The 22,451-nt window shown below is 62.9% G+C and overlaps 2 protein-coding genes across 6 annotated transcripts in view; both read right to left on the bottom strand.

Moving 5' to 3' along the window:
* The window catches only part of SPNS2 (sphingolipid transporter 2), a 29,635-nt gene extending 22,670 nt beyond the window's left edge, over positions 1-6,965 (bottom strand). The window contains exon 1 of the mRNA XM_044248837.1: positions 6,581-6,965. Within this exon, the coding sequence (XP_044104772.1) occupies positions 6,581-6,950 (370 nt within the window). The 5' untranslated portion in view covers positions 6,951-6,965. The remainder of the gene's footprint in view (positions 1-6,580) is intronic.
* A 6,294-nt stretch (positions 6,966-13,259) lies between these two features.
* Positions 13,260-22,451, bottom strand: part of SPNS3 (sphingolipid transporter 3 (putative)) — a 33,325-nt gene continuing 24,133 nt past the window's right edge. For all 5 annotated transcript variants that reach the window (XM_044248830.1, XM_044248831.1, XM_044248832.1 and 2 more), the window contains exons 9-12: positions 19,633-19,698; positions 15,933-16,031; positions 15,672-15,843; positions 13,260-14,804 (exon numbers count right to left, since the gene is read on the bottom strand). In XM_044248830.1, the coding sequence (XP_044104765.1) occupies positions 14,731-14,804; positions 15,672-15,843; positions 15,933-16,031; positions 19,633-19,698 (411 nt within the window). In that variant the 3' untranslated portion in view covers positions 13,260-14,730. The remainder of the gene's footprint in view (positions 14,805-15,671; positions 15,844-15,932; positions 16,032-19,632; positions 19,699-22,451) is intronic.

Here is a 22,451-nt window from a genome sequence, read left to right as displayed (position 1 = left end):
GCCACAGGTGGGCCCTTGTGGGCACCGCCCCCCCCACCCCGTCCCCAGCCCAAGGGCACTGGCCAAGGCTGTCCCTGAGCCAGACCCACTTTCATGCGCAGTCGCTTCTAACCTGCCTCCAGAGCTTCCGTGGGGCCACATCCTGCCCATCCCCTGGGGAGGAACTGAGGGACTTCCAGGAGCATCTGGCCCGTGCTCTGAGCCTCGGACTGCCCGTCAGACAGCTCCCCAGGACCCCCCATCCCTGCCACCTCCACACTTGTCATATACACACCCAGGTCCGCTGACCTCTACCCCCACGTCACCTGATAGATCCGGGGTATTCTGTCAGAACAGCTTGGCAGTGGTCTCTACAGGGACCATGAGGCCGAGGCCCCCAGCCCCTGGCTAACAAGGCAGGAAGGGACCTCAGGGTCAGCCCCGCGGAGAGGCCCCACCTCCGCCCTAGAGGACCCAGACCCCAAGCGTGTGACCCTAAAGACCCTGCAGCTGCAGCAGCCCCTTCCCGCGGGTGCTAGGAAGGAGCACCCCCCCACCGCCCAAACCCCCGTGCTCAGGGCCCTCCCCACTCCCACCGAGTCTCTGTGCCCAGAGTGGGCAGGGACAGGCGGCCTGGCCTCTGTCCCGAGGTTCTAGTCTATCATTAGGGGCCAGCTTTCCTGGAACCGATTTGGCCTTAGTAATTTGGGGGCTCTGCACAGCCACTCCTTCCCTGACACGCCCCCATCCCTGCCCGTGGCCCGGCTCAGGGACTCTCCCGAGACCACCAGGGCCATACTTATCCTGACCCACAGACCCTGGATGAGGCCGGGGCATAGGGGGAGATAAAGCCTCAGCGGCTGAGACCCACGGCGGCTCCCACCTCTCAGACACCAGATGGACATTCAGAAGGGAACGTGGGGCAGAGGCTGCCGGGCCAGGCGGGAGCCAGCCAGTGTCCCTCACCTCATCTAATGCCCCTCTCCACCTCCATACCAACTGCTCACATGATTGCTGGAAACAGCGAGTGACCCAGCAACGGCAGCGTCCCAGACACAGCCTGTGCTCCTTGCTTCCCGGGAGCCTGTTGGGCAAACCCGCGCAGGACAGTGATGGGACCTTGAGGAGCACACAGAGCTCGCCGGTGGCAGGGCATGGCCCCAGTCCGGTCCCCAGGGCAGTGGAGAGATCCCTGTGAGGGGACGCCCTCCCAGCCTCCATGCTGCTCACTTCTGCAACAGCATAGGTGCTCTGCCCCTCACCCAGCTACCCTCGGGGCTCCTGTCACCAGCCTCCCTGCCACCAGGAGAGGGCCAGGCCCTCACCGTGTGGCCCAGGACCAGCCTGCAGAGGAGACCCAAGAGACACCTCCCGAACATACAGAAGCCATTCTGCCCCACGGGGGGCAATGAGACCCCTCTGCCAGGGCAGGGGGGGGCAGACGGGCCCCCCCCGGACCACATCCCCCCGTCCTTCCCATTCACGCAGGGCCCACAGCCTGCTGTATGCTGTGGTGGGGAGAGAAGCACCTCACTGGCCCCAGCACCAGGACCCGGGCCTCAGCAGGGTCATCCGAACCCACCAGGGCCCCCAGCCTAAAAGAACCCGCGGGGTTGAGGCGGGACTAGATCTAACCACCTCTGGCACCTGGCCACACCTTGGCCAACCCCCAATGCAGACGACTAGGGTCGGCCCCTCGAAATGGGGCAGGTGTGCTGAAGGATGTGGTTGGAAGCTGTGAAGCCTTCCGGAAGGAGGCCAAGGCACCACGGAGACCCCCCCAGGGGAGACTGGGCTCAGCTGCTAGCAGCCACTGGGGAACTGGCCTGGTTGTCCTGGGGAAGGAGGACACAGGCAGAGCTTGTGGGGGGGGGGGCAGGCAGCAGGGACCACGTGCCTCACACCACCCTTGGGAGCAAGACCCTAACCACAGAAAGGGAGGGACAGAGCCATCAATCGTGCACTCAGGCTCAGAGAGGGTCAGGCTCTGCCTTAGGTGACACAGCAGGTATGACACAGCCAGAAACAGGAAGCTGGGCTGGGAGGATGGGGACAGTCAGGGCCACAGAGGGAGCCTGAGGACCCAGCCAGGGTCCTCGTCACCTCCCTTGCTCTCATCCCCTCTGCCGCAGGGTTTCAGGCCCCCATACCCAGGCAGAAACCTAAGCCCCTTCCTACCCGGGGAAGGATGGGAGACCCTCCTCTCTGACCTTAACCTGCAGCCCTCCCACTCCTCACAAAGCAGGAAACAGAGGCAGAGCTGGCCAGTAATGCCCTGGGTCCCAGACCAAGTAGCGTGTTCAAGGCATATCCTCTGACAGGCCCAGAGCACAGCCGGAAGGTGTGGAGATGGGCACTGGCGGTGAGTCATTTGGCCCTGGCGGTCTAGGCCGGCCCGGCCGCTCACCTGCCTGCTGGCCTGCCAGACAGGCCCTCTGGAATGTGGCCCTGGGACACCACACCCGGCAGAAGTTACCGCTGATGTGGCCGCGGCCAGGCCACCCAAGGGGATGAGGCCCCCCGAGGTGTGGACCATCTCTATCCACAAAGATAGCCACAGAGCGGGGAGCCTGACCTGGCTTCCACCCAGCCAAGTGACCCTGGACAAGGCCCTGGGCCTCTGCCTCCCCATCTGTCAGCCCCGGACAGACTCAGCCAGGCTGACCGTAGCCAGAAGCCCAGGCTGGCAGCACCCCCCACCCCATCCCACCCCCAGCTCAGGTGTCCTGCCAGGCCGATGGGCCCTCCTGGGTTTGTGCTGAGGAGCAGTTGCCATGGGCCACAGCCACGGCTTCTTTGCCAGGAAAGGGCTTCCCCAGGGCAGGGCTCTGCCTTTCCTCCGCAGCCCCTACCCTGCCCCAGTTCCAGCGCCCCGTCCATGACAGGCTGGGTCAGAGGCAAAGAAAACTGGGTCTCAGGGAAGTTGGGGCAGAGCCTCCTCTCCCAAAAGCCACTCTCCGGCAGTGCACAAGGCCTGCGCCAGCGCCTCCGGCTGGGCCCATCTCCAGGAGCCCATGATGCCTCCTACACCCTTGGCTCTGCTTCCATTTCACAGATGGAAGAGGGGGAGCCCAGAGGCAGCCCTGGCACCAGTACACAGAGCTGGGGAGAGGGACCCCAAGACCCTCGCTAGACGGGCCTCTCTTCCTCCTGAGCTGCTAGCCATGACTGGACTCAGAGTGGAGAGCAGGGGCCGCAAGGTCTGTAGGGGCCCTGGGAGCAGAGCCACAGTGCACGTGCTCAGAGGGCCCTTGCCCTGGCCAGAAGCAGGGGCTGTGCACCCCCCCCACCACCAAGAGGACACTGCCCTGGGAGGGGGTGGGGTCCTGGTCCCGCTTGTTTCGCCCTGTGAGCTTTAATAGGTGCCTGTCCCCTCTGTGCACACAGCAGATGGACCGAAGCATCTAGAGGTGACTGCTGGGCTACGTCGATTTTACTCAGCTGAAGCCACCCCAAAAGGAAGGCCAGGGCCAGGGCTGGGCCCTTCTCACCTGCTTCTGAGGCCTGCTGCCCTCAGGGGGTTCTCATGGGGAGGAGGAGAGGCCATAATTAGCTGGGAATGCGGGGACAGAGCCAGATGCTGCCACAGTTCCCAGGATGGAGACTGGCCTGCTGAAGAAGGGAGGGGTTCTCAGAGGGACCTGGAAGGGACTACGCGACACAAACATGGGCAGGGCGCAGGGCCGGCCCGGCGGGTACAGAGGCCCAGCGGGGATGGCACTGACAGGGTACAGCTCTCCTGGGGGTCTGCTTGGCCCAGGTGCTTAAGAACATCCTCCTGGACTCCCCCAACCCAGGAGGTGGAGAGGAGGACACGGCAACCGCAAGGCTCAGGGGACACCCCCACGGTCACCCAGCTGGGAAGCTGAAGAGCCTGACTCCAACTCTGGCACCGAAGATGGGGTCCGTGCCACCCACCGCAGTGACCCAGCCGCCGTGGCCCCTGAAACGTGGCCGGACCCACCTGATGTGCGCTGCAACTGTAGGTCACGTGCCGGGTTCCAAAAGTCAGTATGCAAAAAAGAGCGAGCTGTCCCATGGACAGCTTTTATATGGATGACATGGTGACACTTTCAGATAGAGCGGGTTGAATAAAATACATTAATTCACTTATTTCTTCTTACTTTTCTGATGTGGCTGCTAGGAATATTTAAATTATGTATGTGGCTTGCATGATATTTCTTCTGGACAGAGCTGGCCCCTACCATAAAGACAGAAAGGCGCAAGACAGCTTAAAGAGAGAGACGGAAACTCTCCATTCTTTGACGAGGAGGCCAGGGCCACGTGGGGGAGGTTCTCAGGGCCAGGTGGGCCAAATGTCAAAGACCACCGAGCCATTCAGGGCTTGCCTCCCCTCCCGTGTCCCAGCTGGGGCAGCCAGCGACAGGTGGACTCGGGACTAGGATGAGCCCTCTCCTGCCCTCCCCCACCAAACACATCACACCGTACCAGTTGTCATAGAGACAGGAATCATCCTACAAACTGAACTCAGGACAGGGGCATTGGGGGAGTCTGCCATAAAGAGAGGGAGAGGGAGCCAGGCTTATCCGGAGAGGAAATCTGTGTATGTTGTTGGGTGTTGGGGGAGGGGCTGGCCGGGACAGGGAGGGACAGGCAGCCCAGTCCTGCTGTTTGCACAGGGTTTTCCGGGCCTTCCTCCCCATGGCCCCACGCCCCTCTTAACTGCCATTCTCCATCCCCCCCTTACCCATTCACTCGAAATTTCCTATCTCGTGCTCCCATGCTGACTCTGGGACCTGAGGAGTGATAGGCAGATAAGCCCCACAGCTCCCTGATCCCACCCCCTCCCCTCAGTCCCTGGCAGAGTCAGTGTCCCTGAGAACACCAGGGAGGGGTGGTCTGGGGCCGGAAAAAAACAAGCAATAAAGTGTCACAATGCCAGAAGCAGCTCCATTCAGCGTCCAGCGGGAACTGGGAAGTCTCCCCTCAGACCGAGGCTTACTGGCGGGTCGAGTGCCAGCCTCATCCGACCTCCCTGGCCATCTAGGACATGGGGGGCATGGGGGCCTCAGTCTCATCTATATTCAGAAGTCCCCAGCGTTCTCTGACTTCTCCCCACTTTAGGGGGACACCTAAGCTCCCAGGTCCCAGGCAGCATGTCCGGAGTATTCTTGCTGAGCAGACCCAAGAGCCTCCTGGGCATGGCCCAGCTCAGGATCTTGTGCCACAGGCACCCGCTTCCAGCTCCCTGGAACAGGAGAGAACGGAGCGCCAGGGCATTCTGAGCGTGGGGGGTGGGGGAGGATCTCCCATCAAAGCTCTTCCCTTTAACTTGACACAAAACCCCACTCAACAGAGGAGACTGAGGCCAGGAGAAGGGAAGGAGACCCAGGGCCACACAGTTTACACCAGGACGCTCCTCTCTCCTCTCCCCCAACCTACAAAGTTCTCTTTACAGTCTGTCCAAAATTCCTCCTCCTATCTCTCTCTCCCTCTCTCTCTTTTTTCCTTTTGGTTGTTCCAGATTTTGCCAGGCTGTGCTTGGGCTGGTTCTGGGCCCAGGTGCCATGTGTAGTCACTGCTCTTCTCCTGCAGAGAGCCCCCATACCGGCTGGCCAGAGTGCTTTCCTCTCAAGGTTACACCATTCTCACCTAGAGGCAGCTCCCTCCACGGAAGGGCTCTACTTGCAGAGCCCTGGGAACGGGGGAGGGGGAGTGAGCAGCCAGAACCCCAGAAGCCCGTCCATCCTCCCAGGGCCCAGGGATCAACCACCTCACCAACAGGAAACAGACCTAAACACTGAGACGGGCCCAAGGTCACACACCAAGCACCTGAGGGGCAAATCTGGGACTAGAAACCAGCAGGGTTATCGACCCCCACCCCAACCCCAAGGCGGGTTCCCAGAGACTCTCCCACGGGACGCGGCAGCCCCCTCTCCAGCCCCAGCGGCCTGTGCCCTACCCCAGGCTCCAAGCGCCACAGAGCAGGGGGAGGCGTCTTCAGGCCTGTAGCCAGGGCCAGCTGCAAACCGCATCCTGGGTCCCCAGGCGCCGCGGACCCGCCCCGCCCCTCCCTCCGCTCCCCGCAGCCCCGAGCCTTTGTCAGCCACGCGCTCACACACAGATCCGCGTCGCCCGCGCGCACACACCCGGTCTCCCCTGGCGCACACCCGCAAGGGGCACGCGCACTCGCTGCTCGCACGCAGGGGAGTGGAGGCGGCGGAGGAAGGAAGGAGCTGACCCGCTAGGGCCCGACAGACCGCCCGGGCTGGGGGAAGGGGAAGAGAGGCCGGGGAACCTGCGGCTGGGGCGGGAGGGGGCGCGGAGGCGAGAACACAGAGACACGCAGAGGAGACTCTCGGAGAAGAGGACAAGGGATGGGACGTCAAGGGCTGGCGAGGACGCGCGGGCTACTACGGGGATGGGGACTCCTTTGGCCCCTGGCTCGGCGGGGCGGGGTGTGGGGAGCGAGGAGTCGGTCCGTGGACTGGACCTGTGATTGCCCCAGTTGTGCCAGAGCACTGAGCCCTCAGAAACCTACGTAAGGCTGGAATACAGGGACCAGAGGACCAAAGGCTTCCCGGGGTACCTCCAGGCGGGGGTCCTGGTTCTCGGGCGGGGGGAGGGGGCACCCGCTCACCTGCTACGGTGTACCTGTCCAGGTAGTTGAGCACGTTGCCCAGGCTGAGGATGGCGGCAGCTGCCCCCCGTCCGCGGCCCAGGCTGGCTGGTTTGGGCTGCTGAACGCCGGGGCCCTTGGCAGCGGCTGCGCAGCCGGGGGTGCCGGGGGCGCCAGGGGGTCCGGACGGAGCCCGCCTCACGCTTCCCGACAGCGTCTGCACCTCGTCGTCGGCGGCCGCAACTCCAGCTGCGCCCACGCCCCGCGCCCCGCAGCAGCCGCCACCTCCAGCCCCTCGCGGCGCCCCCCGGCGCCGGCGCCGCCGCTCCGCGTCCGCCTCCTCCTCCTCCGCGCCGCCCGCCGCCGCCGAGGCGCATTCCAGGCACATCATGCCGGCCGCGGCGGCGGGGGGCGCGGGGGGCGCGGGGCCCAACCCGGGCCCCCTCAGGGCGTGCGTGCGCCGCGGAGCCGCCGCTGCACCATCCCGGCCGGCCCGTCGGCTCCTGCGCTCCGGCCCGGCTGCGCGCGGCCCGCGTTCCCCGATGCGCCGCCGCCGCCGCCGCCGCCGCCGGAGCGCTGACAGCTGCGGCCCGGCCCCGCCCACCGCGCGACGCCCAATCGGCGCGCGGCTCGGCCCGGCCCCGCCCCGCACGTGCTGCCCGGGGCCGCCGACGGGGGCGCAGTGCGCCGCGCGGCCACGGGGCCGGGGCGGGCCGAGGGTCGCCCACTCCCGTGCGCGGCGTCCGGGGAGCGGCGAGAGGGTCTCGGGCGGTGGGCGGGGCGCCCAGCCGCGCGGCCCCCGGCCCTGATGGAGTCGGCCTGGGGAGAGCCCGGCCGCGTGCCCGGCGCGGACTAGGCGGGGGCCTGGCCGGACGCAGACCGCTGTTTGCCCACCGCCCCCGGGAAACCGCGCTCTAGCTCCTGACCTCTGCCTGGTCCCACTCCGGCGTGCGCGCCGGGACCCTCCCCGAGTCCCCCCGGCCCCGAGAGGCAGCCCCTGGCAAGGGGAGCGGGGCTCCCACGGGGCCTCCCCAAGCTGCGGACTCACAGCTGCGCAGGGAAGGGACGCACCCCGGAAGGAAGACCCCGGGCAGGCTCGCAGTTCTCTCTGGGTGCCCGTCTCTCCCGCGGGTAGAGAGGAGGACAGGGTTCAGTATGCAAGTCTGAGTGGTCGCCGCCCGAAGTGGAGGAGGCCGAGTCCTGCTCCCGGGGAGAGTGGTCGAGTCACTTCCGTGTTCAGGGCCACAACCCATCTCAGAAGAGCTGTGGTTCTGTGTCCCACCCCCAGACCCAGCCCCTCCATCTGTTTGAGGCTTTGGCTGAAGTTAAAATCCCATGTCAAGTGCTGAGGGCAGAATGTCAGCACTACACAGAGCCTGGAAACCCAGAAGTACCCCATGTTTCACAGACGGCTCCCTGCGTCCAGAAAAGACCCCATCATGGACATCCAGCTAGCTCGTGGCCCAGTTTGTGCTGACCCTGCGCTCTGATACCACCCTCCTGGGATGGGAGCTCCATCCCCACCGAGGTCGTTCTGAACCCCATGTCCACAGGTAGGTGCGGGTCCCACGAAAGTGTTGGCCATGGTGAGTCACAGCATACCTAAGAGGTGAGGCAGCACGAGGTACCCTCTTCCTGCTGAGAACGGAGTTAACCCCAGGCTGGTGGTGTTTCTTGGCGCCTTTGAGGTGTGTTCTAAATCCTGCAAAGTGACTAAAAATATGCTTTGGTGTGTTGGGTGTGGATGACTGTCACGGGAGGGCCAGGAAACACACTCCATTCTGAAAGTTCCTTGCTGCCTCTTTCCAGCTTGAAGCCGGATAAGGGAAATTCTGCTGGGCGCTCTGGGACGACCGGGGCTCAACAGGCCAGCACAGACCTAGGAGCTCCCTGGGGTGGGGCTCAGTCCTGGCAGTGTCCCCTACTAACTTGGGGGGGTGCCAGCAAGGGGACAGCATCCATCTGTGGGGCTGCATCCAGCTGTGGGGCTGCACCCAGCTGTGAAGGAGACACAACCACAGCTCAAAGCACAACCCCAAGCCCCCTTCCCTCTCACCAGAAGTCCTCCTCCTTCCAGCCATAGCCTGCCTGGGGAGATGGTTTAAGTTCTTGACCAGAAAGGGGAGCACTTCCTTTCCAGGCCCCAGTAGGCCCAGAGCAGGGGAAGAGGTCAGAGTTTCGAGCCTTCAAATTTGGGGCTCCTCTGAGCAGCTCTTCTTACTGTGTGGGGGTTTCCTGAGGTTTTAACTCCAAGACACTCTCTAGAGCAAGTATGTGGGGGAATCCTGGGCCACTGAGGGCAGGATGACAGGGAGGACAAGACTGGCTGGTGTGGCCCTGGGCAAATCACTGCAGTCTCCTGAGAGCCTCCGGCAGTATCAATGGACCATCAGCCAGACGATTTGCAGGGCCCTTATCTCCAGTGCCAGTGAAGAGACCGAGACCCACGTAAGAGAAGGGATGTGTCCAAGGTCACACACCTGGTGAGCAAAGGGACTTGCACTGAACCCAGGTGTGCCCTCCCCTGATGCAATGCATCCTCTGCTGCCCCACGATGCTGCTCTGAGCTCCATAAGGCCCCTCCCCTGATCTCAGGGATGGCTAAAGACCTTCCATGTTTGTGTGTGATGCCTGGGCCACACCAGGTTTCCTGACCGAGGAACTGGACTTTTCAGAGCCTTTAACGGAGGCCATACACTGTGAGTCTCCCACGGTGAGGTGTAGGCTGCCGTGTCCCCGTGACCCATAGAGCATTTGGTATGGTGTCTCGAGCTTTGCAGAGCATCCTCAGAAACACCAGCTTCCCCAAGGCTGATAATGGGGAGCTTGGTCCCCTCTGCCCATCCCCCAGGGCTCAGGCCTGTCTCTTCCCTTCTCAAGTGGGCACCCCTGCCATCAGCAGGCTCTCAGCAATCACCCACGTGCCCTGGACACCCCAACCTCCATCTCTAGATGTGGCCTCATCTTCACACACACCCCCACCCAGATCTCCCACAGCTTCCTGAACTCAGCACAATCAGAACTGAACTCCCCATAAGTCATGCCATCCTGGTATCATTTATCTCTTGCTAAATAGCACCGTCCTCCTTGTTGTCACTGCAGAGGGCACCTGGGGCCACGGGGGACTCCTTCTGCCTTGACAACCACATCTGGGGCCTGTCCACTTTTTGTCTTCCAAACCCCAGTGTCCCATTGCTCACTGACCCAACTCAACATCTTACCTTTTTGCAGCCCAAGACCATCTGCCCCAACACCCCCCTCCAGTCTTTCCTCCTAACTTTTTGCCAATAACTTTCTAAATCACACACGGGACCTCATGACTACCTTGCACACCGCCTTTCCATGGCTCCCTACTGCCCATAGGGTAAAAACATCTACGTTCCTTAACACAGTCTCCAAGACCCATCAGAACCCTCCATGACCCATGCCGATCTCCAGCCTCAGATCCTACTGGCCGGCTCTCAAACTTACCCCTGAACTCATGGATATCTCACTTTCCGGAGCCTGGAAACTTATAGGAATTGGGGTGCGTGCACATAGTCTCTCGTCGCCCCTCAACGCAGTGCCATTCAGGACCACGGAGAGCGTCACCTGGGAGCCCCCTCCTCCTGCCCTTAGTCAGGCTCTGCCTCCAGGGTCTACCCAGCTCACTCCTCTCCCTTTCCGTCAAAAACCCAGCACAGATCAGGACTTCCTCCAGGAAGCCCTCCTTGACCCACCTGGAAAATGTCCTCCTCTGGGCTACTTGAGTAACCTGTGTATGCTTCCTTCCCACCAAACTCGTTGTGTTGATTATGTTTGTACAAAAGTCTACTCCCCGCCCAGCACACCTCACCCCCCCAACCATTAGCCTCAGGGCCCTGTAGCCCATCAGATTCCTCCCCACAGCCCAGTGCAGAGGAGGTGCACGGAGCATGTTTGTTGATTGAATGAGTAAATGACATTTAGCAGGTGCGCAGGAAGGGTGTGTTGATCTGCATCAGGTCCCTGTTGCTCTGAGTGACTCAGATACCACCCAGATTCCTCTCATGGCCCCTCTAGAAGAGGCATTTTCTCCCTGACTGACTCCACCCTCCATCACCATCCATGTGCCATTTGCCTCCACCCTCTGATTACCTTTCCCCCAAGTCAGCACCCAGCCCTGGGGAGATGGCAGCCCCTCTTGGCTACTGCCGTTGCCATGCAGGGGACTCATCCAGGCTGCTCCATCCCCCAGCCTGGGCCTGCCTCGCGAGTTCTGCTCAGAATGCTCTGTCCCTGCCTCTCTCTCCTGCCCAGAACAGATGGCTGAGTCCCCACGAACACAGAAGTCCCTGTTCTGTCATTTGAACATTTTTAATGCTTTCTAAATGATCGAAGCTTCAGTCTCCTCTGATCGGGGACTCCGACTATCAGAAACAAAGGATCCCTTGAAGGACCCTGAGCCCAGCTTCTTCCTGGTCCCGGTCCCGCCAAGAGGCTGCATCTGAGAGGGGGCCCGTGGCCTGCCCAAGATGGTTATGATGGACACCATCTCTGCTTGTGTTTGTTTCCTTTCGCTGCTGTTTTGTTTTGATATTCAAAGTCTCTTCCCCCTTCCCGGCAGCACCCTGGTTTCCTGGGCTTAACAGAGCTAAAAATCAAGGAATGCCCAAGGGTCCCACTGGACTCTCTTACCCCAGGCTTTAAATCCTGAGTGGGGTGGCAAGAAAACAGGGAAGATTATCTGGCATTTTGGGGAGGGTCCCTGTAAGAGGGCTCCCCTGAACTCAGGGGTGGCTAAAGGCCTTCCACATTTGTGCATGATGCCTGGACCACACCAGGTTTCCTGACCGAGGGGCTGGACTTTTCCAGAGCCTTTAAGGGAGGACATACACTGAACCTAGCCTCCTGAATCTGGACTGTGTCCCTTAATTCTCTGAACCCCAAATATGCTTCCAGCAAATCCCTCCCTTGCCCAGCATGGCCACTCAGCTCCTTCTGCACCCAGCCCCCCAGCCCCACTGGACAGAGTCACATAGAGGGGGCACACTTTCCTGTGTTATGGGGAAAGCTTGGTGCCAGTGGCCACCCCCCCGCACCTCCCCTCCCGCCAGCTCTTGTCGAGAGGCCACATTCAACCCAACCGTCCACATTCCCACTCAGATAGGGAGGAAAGTCAGGCACTCCAGGGGATGGGACAGACATACCCGTGTTTGGTGTCGCAGGGACACCATCTCGAGGGTTGGTGTGACCATCTCAAGGACCGTGCCCCACCCTCCAGGCCTGAGGGCCGTGTGGAAGAAGAGCGGACCTACCATCGAGCCTCCCCTGCTGGCCCGCAGACACAGAGAAGAGCACACGCACACACCTGCATGCTGCGATGACACCTGGGAGCTGGAAAGCACGTGTTGTCTGGCACGAGCCCGTGGAGGGAGTTGGTCAAGCCTGAGGGCCTGGTCCTGCTGACCGTACACGCCCCACAAATGAGGCTATCAAGAGTCTCCAGGCCTCCGGGATTACTCAGAATTGTCCTTTAGGCCAGACAGGTGTGATGGGTTGACCACTCCTCTGCTCGGCTAAGTGGCTGGGCACCTGTGGCCCCGGGGCGGCAAGGCCTGAGTGGCCGCCGGGTGAGACAGGAGTGTGGGAGCATGAGCAGCTGGCCAGGACAGCCAGCAGAGCAGGCCGGGTCTCTCACCTCCCAGAGGCCGCCGGCCCAGGCCCCCGCCCTGCCCCCAAACTTGAGATGAGAACACCCTAAACTCCAAGCTGGGCATTCTGTCCAGCTCAGTCCCAGCCAGGCCCACGCTGCCCAGCCCAGTGACCCAAACCCCAGGACGCACTGAGTCAGAGAAACCCCGGGTTCAGGACTCGAGTCCCAGCTCCCAGCCAGTCTCTCCTGCCCCAAAAGCACACACAGCTCCACAGGACCACAGAAGCCTTCTGCCTTCCCTGTCCCGCACCTCTGCTGGGCCCACCCTCTCCTGGGGGAGTGCCCTTCCCCCACACCTTCTGCTGTTGACAAGCTCTCCCCCAAACCTGTGCAGAGGCTCTTGGGGGACAGAACCCCTTCCTCTGCCCACAGGGGTGGTGTGCCTCACCTGGCCTGGCATTTCCCTGCCTGTGTCGGGCTGTGAGGTCCAGGGGCAGGGTCGGATCAGCGTCTCCGCCCACCACCTGTTTCCGATCATCCTCCCCAGCTGCTGGACGCTGGGGTGGGGGAGGTAGGGTGACCATTCTGACTCTTGGGAGCCTCTCAAGGCTCCTTTCCAGGGGTGTAGGGTGGAAGGGTCAGGCCTCAGAGCAGGGCTTCCGCGGGCCTCTGCCCGGCCTGTAAGAATCACACAATGGGGGCTGGAAAAGCCACACTCAACACCCCTCTTAACGCACAGCTGGGAGTGTGAGGCACAGGAAGCGTCCCAGGTCACAGCCGGTGCTGCCCAGTGGGTCCTTGGCATCCTGCCCGCCCCCCAGACTGGGCGTCTCCTTAGCAGAAACAAAGTCTGACAGGGGGCTCACACGTTTGGTCTTCATCTGTTTCCACACAGAGCTCCTAAAACCCTTGGAATTTCCTCAATGCTGAGAGACCTAAAGGTGCCTTTTGTTTGTTAATGAGGGGGCATTTGGGCCCCCCGTAAGGGGGGGCTGGTGGCCGGGAGAACTCCCGGTCCCATCCCCTGACCTCTGGTGACAGACGGCGGATGGGCTGGAGGTTGAATCAATCACCAAAAGCCAATGGTTAATCAATGGTGTCTGAGTAATGAAGCGTCCACGAAAGCCAACAGCGACAAGGTGGGCACGTGGGGATGCGGGTGGATGGGCTCCTGGAGGAGGCGCGCGGCTCTGCCCCTGCCCCGCAGCGCGTCCTGGCCCTCTCTTCCGCCGGCTGCTCCTGAGTGGCGCCTTTTAGTATAAACCGGTGATCTGGCGAGGAAACGGGTTTCCTGGGCTCCGTGAGCCGCTCTAGCCGATTAACAGAACCTAGGGGGGGCTCGGGGACCTTGGGTTTTTGCCCCTGGCCACTCAGGGGTACAGCTGACAACGAACACCCATGCTTGGCCCGTCCAGTGGGCGGGGCTGGGGAAGCAGCTTTGTAGGACTGAGCCCTTCCTGGGCGGACTCTGACCCTATCTCTGGGAATACAGGGTTAGAAACGAGTTGGGGTAGGAGAAAACTGCTTGGAGATGTGGGAACCCCTGCGTACAGTGTGACTAGGTGTAGGCTGTTCCTCACAAGTTCAGGAGCAGCCCATTTTGTGAGCTCCAAGGGTGAAACTGCGGGTGAGGAGCTGCTCAGCCTCGGGGTAGACACTCCTGAGGGTTAGGGCTGAGGACGTGGGGCTGAGCCAGAGCATCCAGCACCCAGAGCTCGCCCTCCAGCAGTAGGGGCAGGGAGGCAAGCAGGGAGGCGGGCACGGAGCAAGCAAGGGTCAGGAGGGGTGCGTGAGTCTGGTGCTGGGAGGCAGGCCTCTGCTGGCCAGGCCCCAGGGGAGGTGGAGAGACGCTCCAGCTCCTGGGGCAGGAAGAACATGCAGCCCCGGCGCTGCCGGCCTGGAAGCTGCTGGGCTCCTGCTGCGCCCAGCTGCTCTGAACCCAGCAGCAAGCGAGTCCCGCAGAGCTGGCCGGGCCCACACGCTGTGCCTCAGGGATGGAGCAGCCTCCCCACCCCCACCTGGTCCCAGGGCAGCTGAGTCCCTGTGGGGTCCAACGTGCCTCTCCTGGGGTCTTGAAGTCACAGCAGCACCAGAGTGGAAGCCCCCCTCCGAGACCCCCCTTTCTGTTCAGAGGGTGACCCAGGCAAAGGGGTGTCCTGTGCCCTCCTGACCCGCAGAGGGAGTGGTCCTGGCTGGGGAGCAGCCCTCCTCTTCCTCTCCTGCCCCCACTCCCAGCAGAGACACCTGGAGGCTCTGAATAACCCGGTTGTTCAGAAATCCGTGGGCTTTGTGCCGGCCACGCTTGAATCAGGGCCCAGGGAACCAGACACAGGGCCCCAGGCTGGAGCGGCGCAGGCCTCCCGCAGAGGGCGCGGACAGCTCAATCCACAGCCCACAGGCTCGGCCAGCTCCCTGGCCGGGTGTGAAGCTGCAGCAGGTGTGGCTCAGCCGGGGTCCTGGAACCTGGGCCAGATGGGCACTGGGGCACTGAGGCTGCGGGGCCGGAGGGAGGGGTGCAGCAGGGGGAGTGGGACCTCCTCGCCAGGGCGTGGGGGCCTCAGAGGTTCTCGGCGACGGAACCTGTGCTGGAAAGCAGGGCTTGGCTCTCGGAGTCCTTGCTGTCGGGGGTCCCTGTGGGAGGGAAGGGGAGGCAGAAGGTGCCTTGGGACCAGGCCAGGAAACCCCTCACTTCTGCTTTCAGAACGTGCTCCGGATGCGACTCCTTCTCCTCACCTTCAAGGCCACCCCCAAGGTCCCAGCCCCACTGCTTCCCCTGATGACAGAGTGTCCTGCGCCCCCGTTTCCACGCTGACCTCTCCAGTCTGTTCTGCACACAGCAACCACAGTTGTGCTTTTGCACTATAAATAAAACACCTCGGGGCCTGTCTACAGGAAACGACACAGAGGCTCCCTCTCAAAGTAAAGGCCATGGTCCCTACAAGGCCCCCAGCTGCCTGCTCTGGCCTCATCCCTACCACTGTCCCCCTTGCTCCCACTCCAGCCACACTGGAGTCCCTGCCAGGCCTTAGACACGTCAGCCACAGGCTCACCTCAGGGCCTTTGCACTGGCTGTTTGTCTGCCAGGAGCTCCTTCCCCGCAGAGAGCTGCATGGCTCCCTGCCTCACCTCCTCCAAGCCTCTGCTCCCAGGTCACCTGTGCATCGAGGACCTTTAGGACAATCTTTCAAGAGCTGAAAGCCGCGCCCACATGTTCCCCCTCCCACCCTGGTCTACTTTACGCCTCTCTGTACGTAGCACTGATCACCCTGAACGTACCCTGTCTTCTGCTCTTCCTGTCTGTTTCTCGCCTTTCTGCCCTAGAGCACCCTGGGTGTTCACCCCCCGCATCTGGCACATAGCTGGGGGGACGAGGGGGTTAATGGCCACTTTTGAACAAATGGACAAATTAACAAGTAAGATTGCTCGGGGCGGCCTGTGCCGCTTGCTCCCGTGAGGCACAGCCCCAAGCCTGGCAGGGGGAGTGAGGGCTGGGGGTACCTGTGCCAGGCTGCCGAGCCCGGGCCTGGTCCATTTCCAGCCGCAGCGCAGTCAGCAGGAAGCAGCCGCCCCCAAGGGCTACGATGAAGGCGCAGCCCAGGAAGCTGTGCTGGAGGCTGAGGAAGGACTGTAGGTAGGAGTCGGGCCGCGCGGCCCTCAGGGTGCCGGAGATCTGCAGAGATAGGCTGCGTCTGCCCGTCTGCCCGTCTGCCCGCCGGCCTGCAGCGGCTGCCCCCGCCCCCTCTGGGAACCCCCCCTTACAAGTCCAGTGAGGTAAGGGCTGCCGGCGTCTCCCAGGACATGGCCCACCGTGATCTGAAGCGCCTCAGCTGTCCCCCGGCACCGGGGCACCACCACAGACTGCAAAACACAGGGGTGTCAGGGGAGCTCCAGAGGAGGGCAGAGCATGGGTGCCCCTCCGTCCCGCCTCCTGCTCCCGCCTGGACTGCCAGGGAGCTGCGGCAGGCTGGCCAAGTCAGTGGGACCACAGGGAGTCAGCGACGCCCCACTACCGGGACATCAGGCCCCTCTGAGGGCTGGAGATGCCACGGCCCGGGATGAGGCCCCACTCCTCCAGGGCTTGCTGCGAGGATGGCAGGGACCAGGCCGGGCTGGGACCCAAGGGACGGGGCAACCCAGCTCAGGGCGAGGAGGCAGGAGTGCAGGCCCGCATGGGCGCGCGTGGGTGCCCGGGCGGGGCCCAGAGGGCTGGGCCCTTCTCTAGGGAGGTTCAAGCCACACTGGGCAGAGACCAAAGATGGCCCTGTTGAAGAGACCCCCACGCGACGCCTGGAAGAGGGTACGAATTCTGGAACAGAATGTCTGAGCTCCAATCCCAGGCCCCCCACTCAGGAGCTGTGTGACCTCAGGGTCTGCATCCCCAAACAGGGGTAATCAGAGGACCTACTAGGGGGACAGGTTCGTTACCATTCTTCCTGTGGACAGCAGACTGAAATAATGCCCCGACCCCAGAACACTTCCAGACCCTTCTGCCTGGCCAGCCTTCCCCGTTCTGGCCCAGCCGGATCATCCCTACTTGTCCTTCAGGATGGACTTTCCCAGATTTCAGGGGCCTGCCCTACAGCCCCTGTGTGTACCCCAACTGAATGCGCACCCCCCACCCTGTCCTCCCCCTACCCCCACACTGTCTGGGCAGCAAGGCCCCCGTCCACGTTCTCTCATGCTCCCTGGAGCACAGCAGGGCGCCAGGCTCTGAGGGGATCTGCTGAAAGTCAGCCAAGCAGACAAGGCCAGTAGAACCCAGCCGGAAGCCAGGGGAGGGGTTCAAGCAGCGGCCACACAATCCCCACGGGAGGTACTCCCCCCAGAGCCCCTTCCCCAAGACCTAGGTGTCCATAACCTGAGCCCAGGCAAGAAGATGGAATACATGCAACATGTATGAAATGTCTCCTGTCTGCGCCTTATAGATCTCCTGCACATCTACATCCACTCAGCCACGCCAAGAGGGAGGTAAGATGACAATCCCCATGTCACAGATGAGGGAACTCTCCCCGGGGAGGGTGGGTCACCTCTCTAGGGTCACCCTGCCAGGAAATAGCCCGGCCGGCTCCTCCAGGATCTGGTCGTCGACCGCTTCGCTGTTACAAGCAAGGAGGAGCCTGTCCTGTGCACTGTGGGATGCTTGGAAGATAGAGAGAAGGACAAGCTCAGCTCTGCACGCGGCTGAGGCAGAGGGAGGGGGATGGGCGATGCCGGGGGGTGGGTGGCCCAGGCCAGACACTGAGCCTCTCTGTCCAGGCGGCCAGAGAAGCTGGACCTGCCCACCCCCACCGCACCGGGACCTGCCGTTAGGCCGGAGAAGGAGCTGAGCTCAGCTTTGCACCAGCCCCTTGTGACTCCTTCTTGCCCATACTTAGGGGATTACGCACCACTGGTCCTGGAGGGTGGGCCTTGGGGAAGTCCAAGCCAGCGGTTTGGACCCTTGGTCAGGTTCCTTCCACGCCCCCAGAAAGTGCTGGGCCCAGACCAGTCCCTTGCTATTGGGGGCAGGAGTGGTGGATCCCCAACCTGTTCTGTCCTGTTGCCACCAAATGACGTTGGTGGGGTGGGGGGAGCAGGCAAAGCTGGCAATTTTAGAAGGACAAGCTTTGGGTTCCTAAAACTGCAGGCCCACTCTATTCTGAGACAAAGCACCTCTGTTTCTGACTCTCCTTTCTCAGAAGAGCTGTTGTCTTTGTAGCCTGGGGCATAACCCACACCGGCCAAGGGCCCACAGGACATCAGAGCGGCAACCACCAGGTACGCACTCCCTGGCAGCCTGCCTCCTGTGTTCCCCACTCAGCCCTCACAGCCAGCTGCGCTGGGGGTGGGGGGGGTAGGATGGGAAGGTGGGCAGAACAGGGATGCAGGAAGAACAGGACGGTGATGCCCTCGGGGGCCGGGGAAACTGGCAGAGGAGGACCCCAGAGGACCGACCTGACCTGGGAGAGATGGTGAGTTCTACTTCTGCTCTACTCCCTGCTGCTGGCCTTGGGGAGCCTAGCTCCAGGCCCCCCTCGTGGGCCTTGCGAGAGAGCTGGAGACGCCATCAGTCAGGGGCACAGGGAGCTTAGCCTGGAGGTACACGACCCCCGCCTCCTGGGGAGCAGGACCCTTCAGAGAGGGGCTGCTGGAGGTAAGTGAGGGAGCCAGACCCTTTCCCTCATGAGCCTTCAGGAGGCAGGGGCTTCTTGGGGCTCAGGGGGTGAGCCTCCTGTCAGAGGGGTATGGGATCAAGGACGGAGCCTGCAGGGGGTCCGTGGACTGGGAGCCAGCTGTGTCAGAGCGGTGTTCCCCTGGGTGCTCTGAGGAGTGCCCCATCAGTAGCACGTGGGACGTTTGTGTCCTGAGGAAGCAGAATTTGTAACGAGATCCCCACACCCGGTTTCTACGCTCACTGAGGTGCCACAGCCCTTGGCCCAGCCAGCCCCTGAGATCTCTGCCCCAGGGAGAGCCTGGGTTCTCCTTGTGCACCAGAGGGCCAGAGAGCAGGCTGCTGTCATGGGCTGATGCCGGGCCACCCTCGGGACAGGCAGGGCAGTCAGCCAGCTGTTGAACCGCGGGGCCTCCTGCCCTCCTGTGCAGGCTTCTAGACCGGATCACACCCCGGCTAGACCCCTCTAGCGGTCCCACCCTCCCTGCCCCTGAGGGGCCCCCTGCCTGAGTGCTGGAAACCAGCTTCCTCCGATCCTCTGGGCTCCAGCTACCCCCCAAACCTCACTCCATGCCCAGCTGCTTGCACTCTAGGCCTCTGTCACCTTCCACACCTGCCCCTCTGCGGCACACGGCCCACCCCCCACAGCCTGTCCCCCACCTGCCTTCGGCCCAAGAGCACTCCCTCCTGGAGCTCCCCCACTTTCTCTGAGCTCTAAGGACTGCAAGAATCAGTCAGCTCAGACCCCCTCGGGGTCTAAAGGCGACCTTTCGCGGAGGGGCTTCTGGAAGGGGGGCAGAAAGCTTTCCTGGGGTGGAGAGACTGGCTGCCTCCAAGCCTGGGGAGGACCACAGGGAGCACAGCCCCCTGGGCAGCTCCAGACAGCTCCCCAGCAGAGCCAGCCGGGTCAGGCCACGGCTGGCTGGCCCTGACCCCCACACCCCCGCGCCTCCCCTCCCCTGCCCCCAGCACAGGCACAGCCCTGCAAAGGTCCTGGAGGTTAATCATTCCTGCAAACACAGACACCGGGTGGGGAGGGGGGACACGGGTGCCGTCCTCGCATATCTGCAGGGCTGCCGTGTGGAAAGCGGGCGGCATTGTGGGGGTGGAGGAAGCTGATTCCCAAGATGCCAGTGCAGGGGGTAGCTAAGGTGTCTGTGCCTAAAATGGGCAGCCCCAGGTTAGATATTGGCCGGCACATTCCCGAGTACGGAGAGCTCTTCTGAAGGCCACCCGGCTGACCCCAGACCTGAACCAGACTCCAGCCCCCTCCCCTCAAGAGGCCCTGGGACCAGCCCCCACACGTACCAGCAGGATGTCAGCAACTACCGCCCAGTTGCAGGACAGAAGCAGCTCCCCGAGGACCAGGAACACCTGCAGACAAGGACCCCAGTCACCAACCACCCCCTGCATTGGCTCTTCCCACCTGCAGAGAGACAGGGGCCAGCGAGATTGGTGGGGGAAGAGAGGCCGAACCCGGTCTGCAGTACCAGCGGCCTCCAGGGTGGGTCGACCCTCCCATCTGGGCAGGCTGCCAGCCAGGACCCAGAGGACAGGGCCGGGCCCTGAGCCTTGATGAATGGCCCCCAGGCCCAGGCCTTGAGGTCCCACTTGGAGCCCAGCAGGAGGGGCCAGGACTTCTAGGCCCCATCCTACACCACCACACACCCGCCCTGCCACCTGCCCCACCCCAGGGTCTGCTGGTGACCGGGGCAGGGGGTGGCCACTGTGGCCTGTCTTGCCCAGCCCCCTGAGCCCCCTGCCCCATGCCAGGGGATTAGGACAGCCCTCATTCCACTCACTCAGGAAGAGCTTAATGAAGCAGCAACAAGGGGGGTAAAGTCATTTCTCAGAGCTTCCAAGAGCTTATTGCTGGAACGGAATTAGTCATTCCTGGAGTCACGGGGCTGTGCCCGGGGCAAACTGCGCTCTGGTTCCCGGAGGCCAGCGAACACCCAGGGCAGAGGAAGTGCAGGAGGCTGCCTTCCACACCCCAGGCACATCCACCATCCACCCTCTCGGCCACCTCCATAGACGAGGGTCATTACACCCAGCTCCCGGGCCTGCACACCAAGCCCATTTCTGGAGAACCTCACTCCGGACTCTGGCCTTCTGCAAGGGGAAACTGGCAAAGAGGAGTCAGAGGGAAGCCCAAGGCGGGGCGGCCTTGCGGGGAGGTGGCATGGAGCAGAGCCCAGAAGAAGGGGCAGGATTCCCCAGGAGGCAAGCAGCTGGAATACGGACCCGCATGCTGGGAGACCGCCATGCTGGGGGCAGCAGAGCGAGCTCCCTCCGTGCAACCAGCCCCCGTCTCCACCCAGACCGAGGACCTCTGAAGCCCGGAGCTGGGAACCCATAGGCTGGGGATCGGGAAGTCACTGGGGCAGGTCTCAGACCCACATCTCAGCCTGAGGGGGTTCCACCCAGGCCTCCTGCGGCCACATGAAAGCCAGCCCGCTCTCCTGGCCCTCGTTGAGCCACCTGGATGGCCATGCGTCCTGTCCTCACACCCCGCACCCTGGGCAGGGTGCCCGTGTCTCTCCCCGGCTCCCCCACGCCCACAGGACTGAAATATGCCTTCTCCTTCCTCCAGCTGGAGCAGGGTGGAGCCCAACCCCAGAATAGAGCTTTCGGAGGGAGGCTGCGGCCGCAAGCCACCAGGGGTGCCAGGTTTCCTGAGACACACCTGGAAACCGCCCGGCCACCCAACCGCCCAGTGCGGCTTGGCAGGGCAAAGGCCAGGTGGGGAGTGGGGAGCGGCTGCCTCCTGGCCTCATAATTACACAGGCTCCCCAGGCGCCAGGAGGGCTCGCCCACAAAGGGGCGGCCACAGCCCCACCTGCCTTGCCCAGGGAACCTGGGAGGTCACCGCTCTCTGGGCCTTGCTTTCCCCGACCCGGAGGGCAGTGGGCTTCCCTCGGCTTGTGCCCCTGTGTCCCCCGTGCGCTGCATGCAAATGGGGTCTTGGAGCTCAGGGGCTCCCGTGGTCGACTCAGACTCAAGTAAACACCCCAGCCAAAGGGCCCCAGTCTGGCCAGCTGTCCAGCCCCAGGACCTCCTGGATGCCCTCCTATGCCCAGAGGGCCCCGGGCGACTCTCAGCAGCCGGTCCTGAGCTCTGTCTCTCCTCCCGGCTGCCATACACCAGCACTCACCCTGTGCGGCTGCGCCAGCAGCCAGGACAGACCCCAGCACAGGCTGCCCCCAGCAGCCTGTCGTGCCTGCCTCCCGTCTGGGAAAGCCTGCTGCATGCGGTCACTGGAGCTGGACGTGGGGTGTGGGTCCTCCAGGCTTGCTGTCCACTCTGCTCCCTAACATCGCTCAGATCGGCCCCCCTCCTGCTGCGGCTGACCTGCTCCAGGCCTCCCTCTCCTCCTCCCCGGTTCCCAGGCCCCACCATGCCTCCCGACCCTGGCCCCCAAGGGGACTGGCAAAAGGGAAATCTGACCCTGCCCTTGTCCCCTCAGCACCTGTGCAGCACCCCGCACCCGACTCATGTTGCCGGGAGAGAGGGCCTGGCAACGCTGCCTGGAGCCCCCCAGCCCCCGGCTTCCCTGTTCAGACCCAAGACGGCCCCTACAGTTAGAGCAGCGATGATGAATGTCCCGGCCTTAGTCACCCCGACCAGAGACACGCGCGCTCACACCCATACGCGCCTCTGTGACTCACGCACATGCTCTCACACACGCTGCAGCCACACGAGTGTGCACAGATGCACGTGTGTGCAAGACCTCACCGTGCGCACACCAAGTTTGCACATGTACGCGGACACGCATAACCGGGGACACACAACTCACACCGCAAGCATGCACTGCGTAGCCAACAGTGATGACTCAGAGCATTGCCGCGTGTGGCGTGTGCCGGCAGACAGCGGCCTCTGTGCCGGGGCCGGCCTGCGGGCGAGTGAGCGGGTCCACGTGTGTTCTGGTGGCCTCGCAGATGTGCACACCTGTCCTCGTGCACACACAGGTGGGTGTGGGGAGGGAGCCAGAGGGAAGGCAGAATGCCTGTGGGGGGGGGTGCTCAGCCCGGAGGCGGGGAGGGGCTGTTGTCCCGCAGCGGCCGTAACTGAGCTCTGAACTGCATGGACCCTAGGCCTTGCCAAGAAGGGGGACGGCAAGCAAGCAC

Source organism: Neovison vison, chromosome 5 (genome assembly GCF_020171115.1).
Source record: "Neovison vison isolate M4711 chromosome 5, ASM_NN_V1, whole genome shotgun sequence".
In the NCBI taxonomy this organism is placed as follows: domain Eukaryota; kingdom Metazoa; phylum Chordata; class Mammalia; order Carnivora; family Mustelidae; genus Neogale; species Neogale vison.
This window is presented reverse-complemented; position numbering and strand designations above follow the sequence as displayed.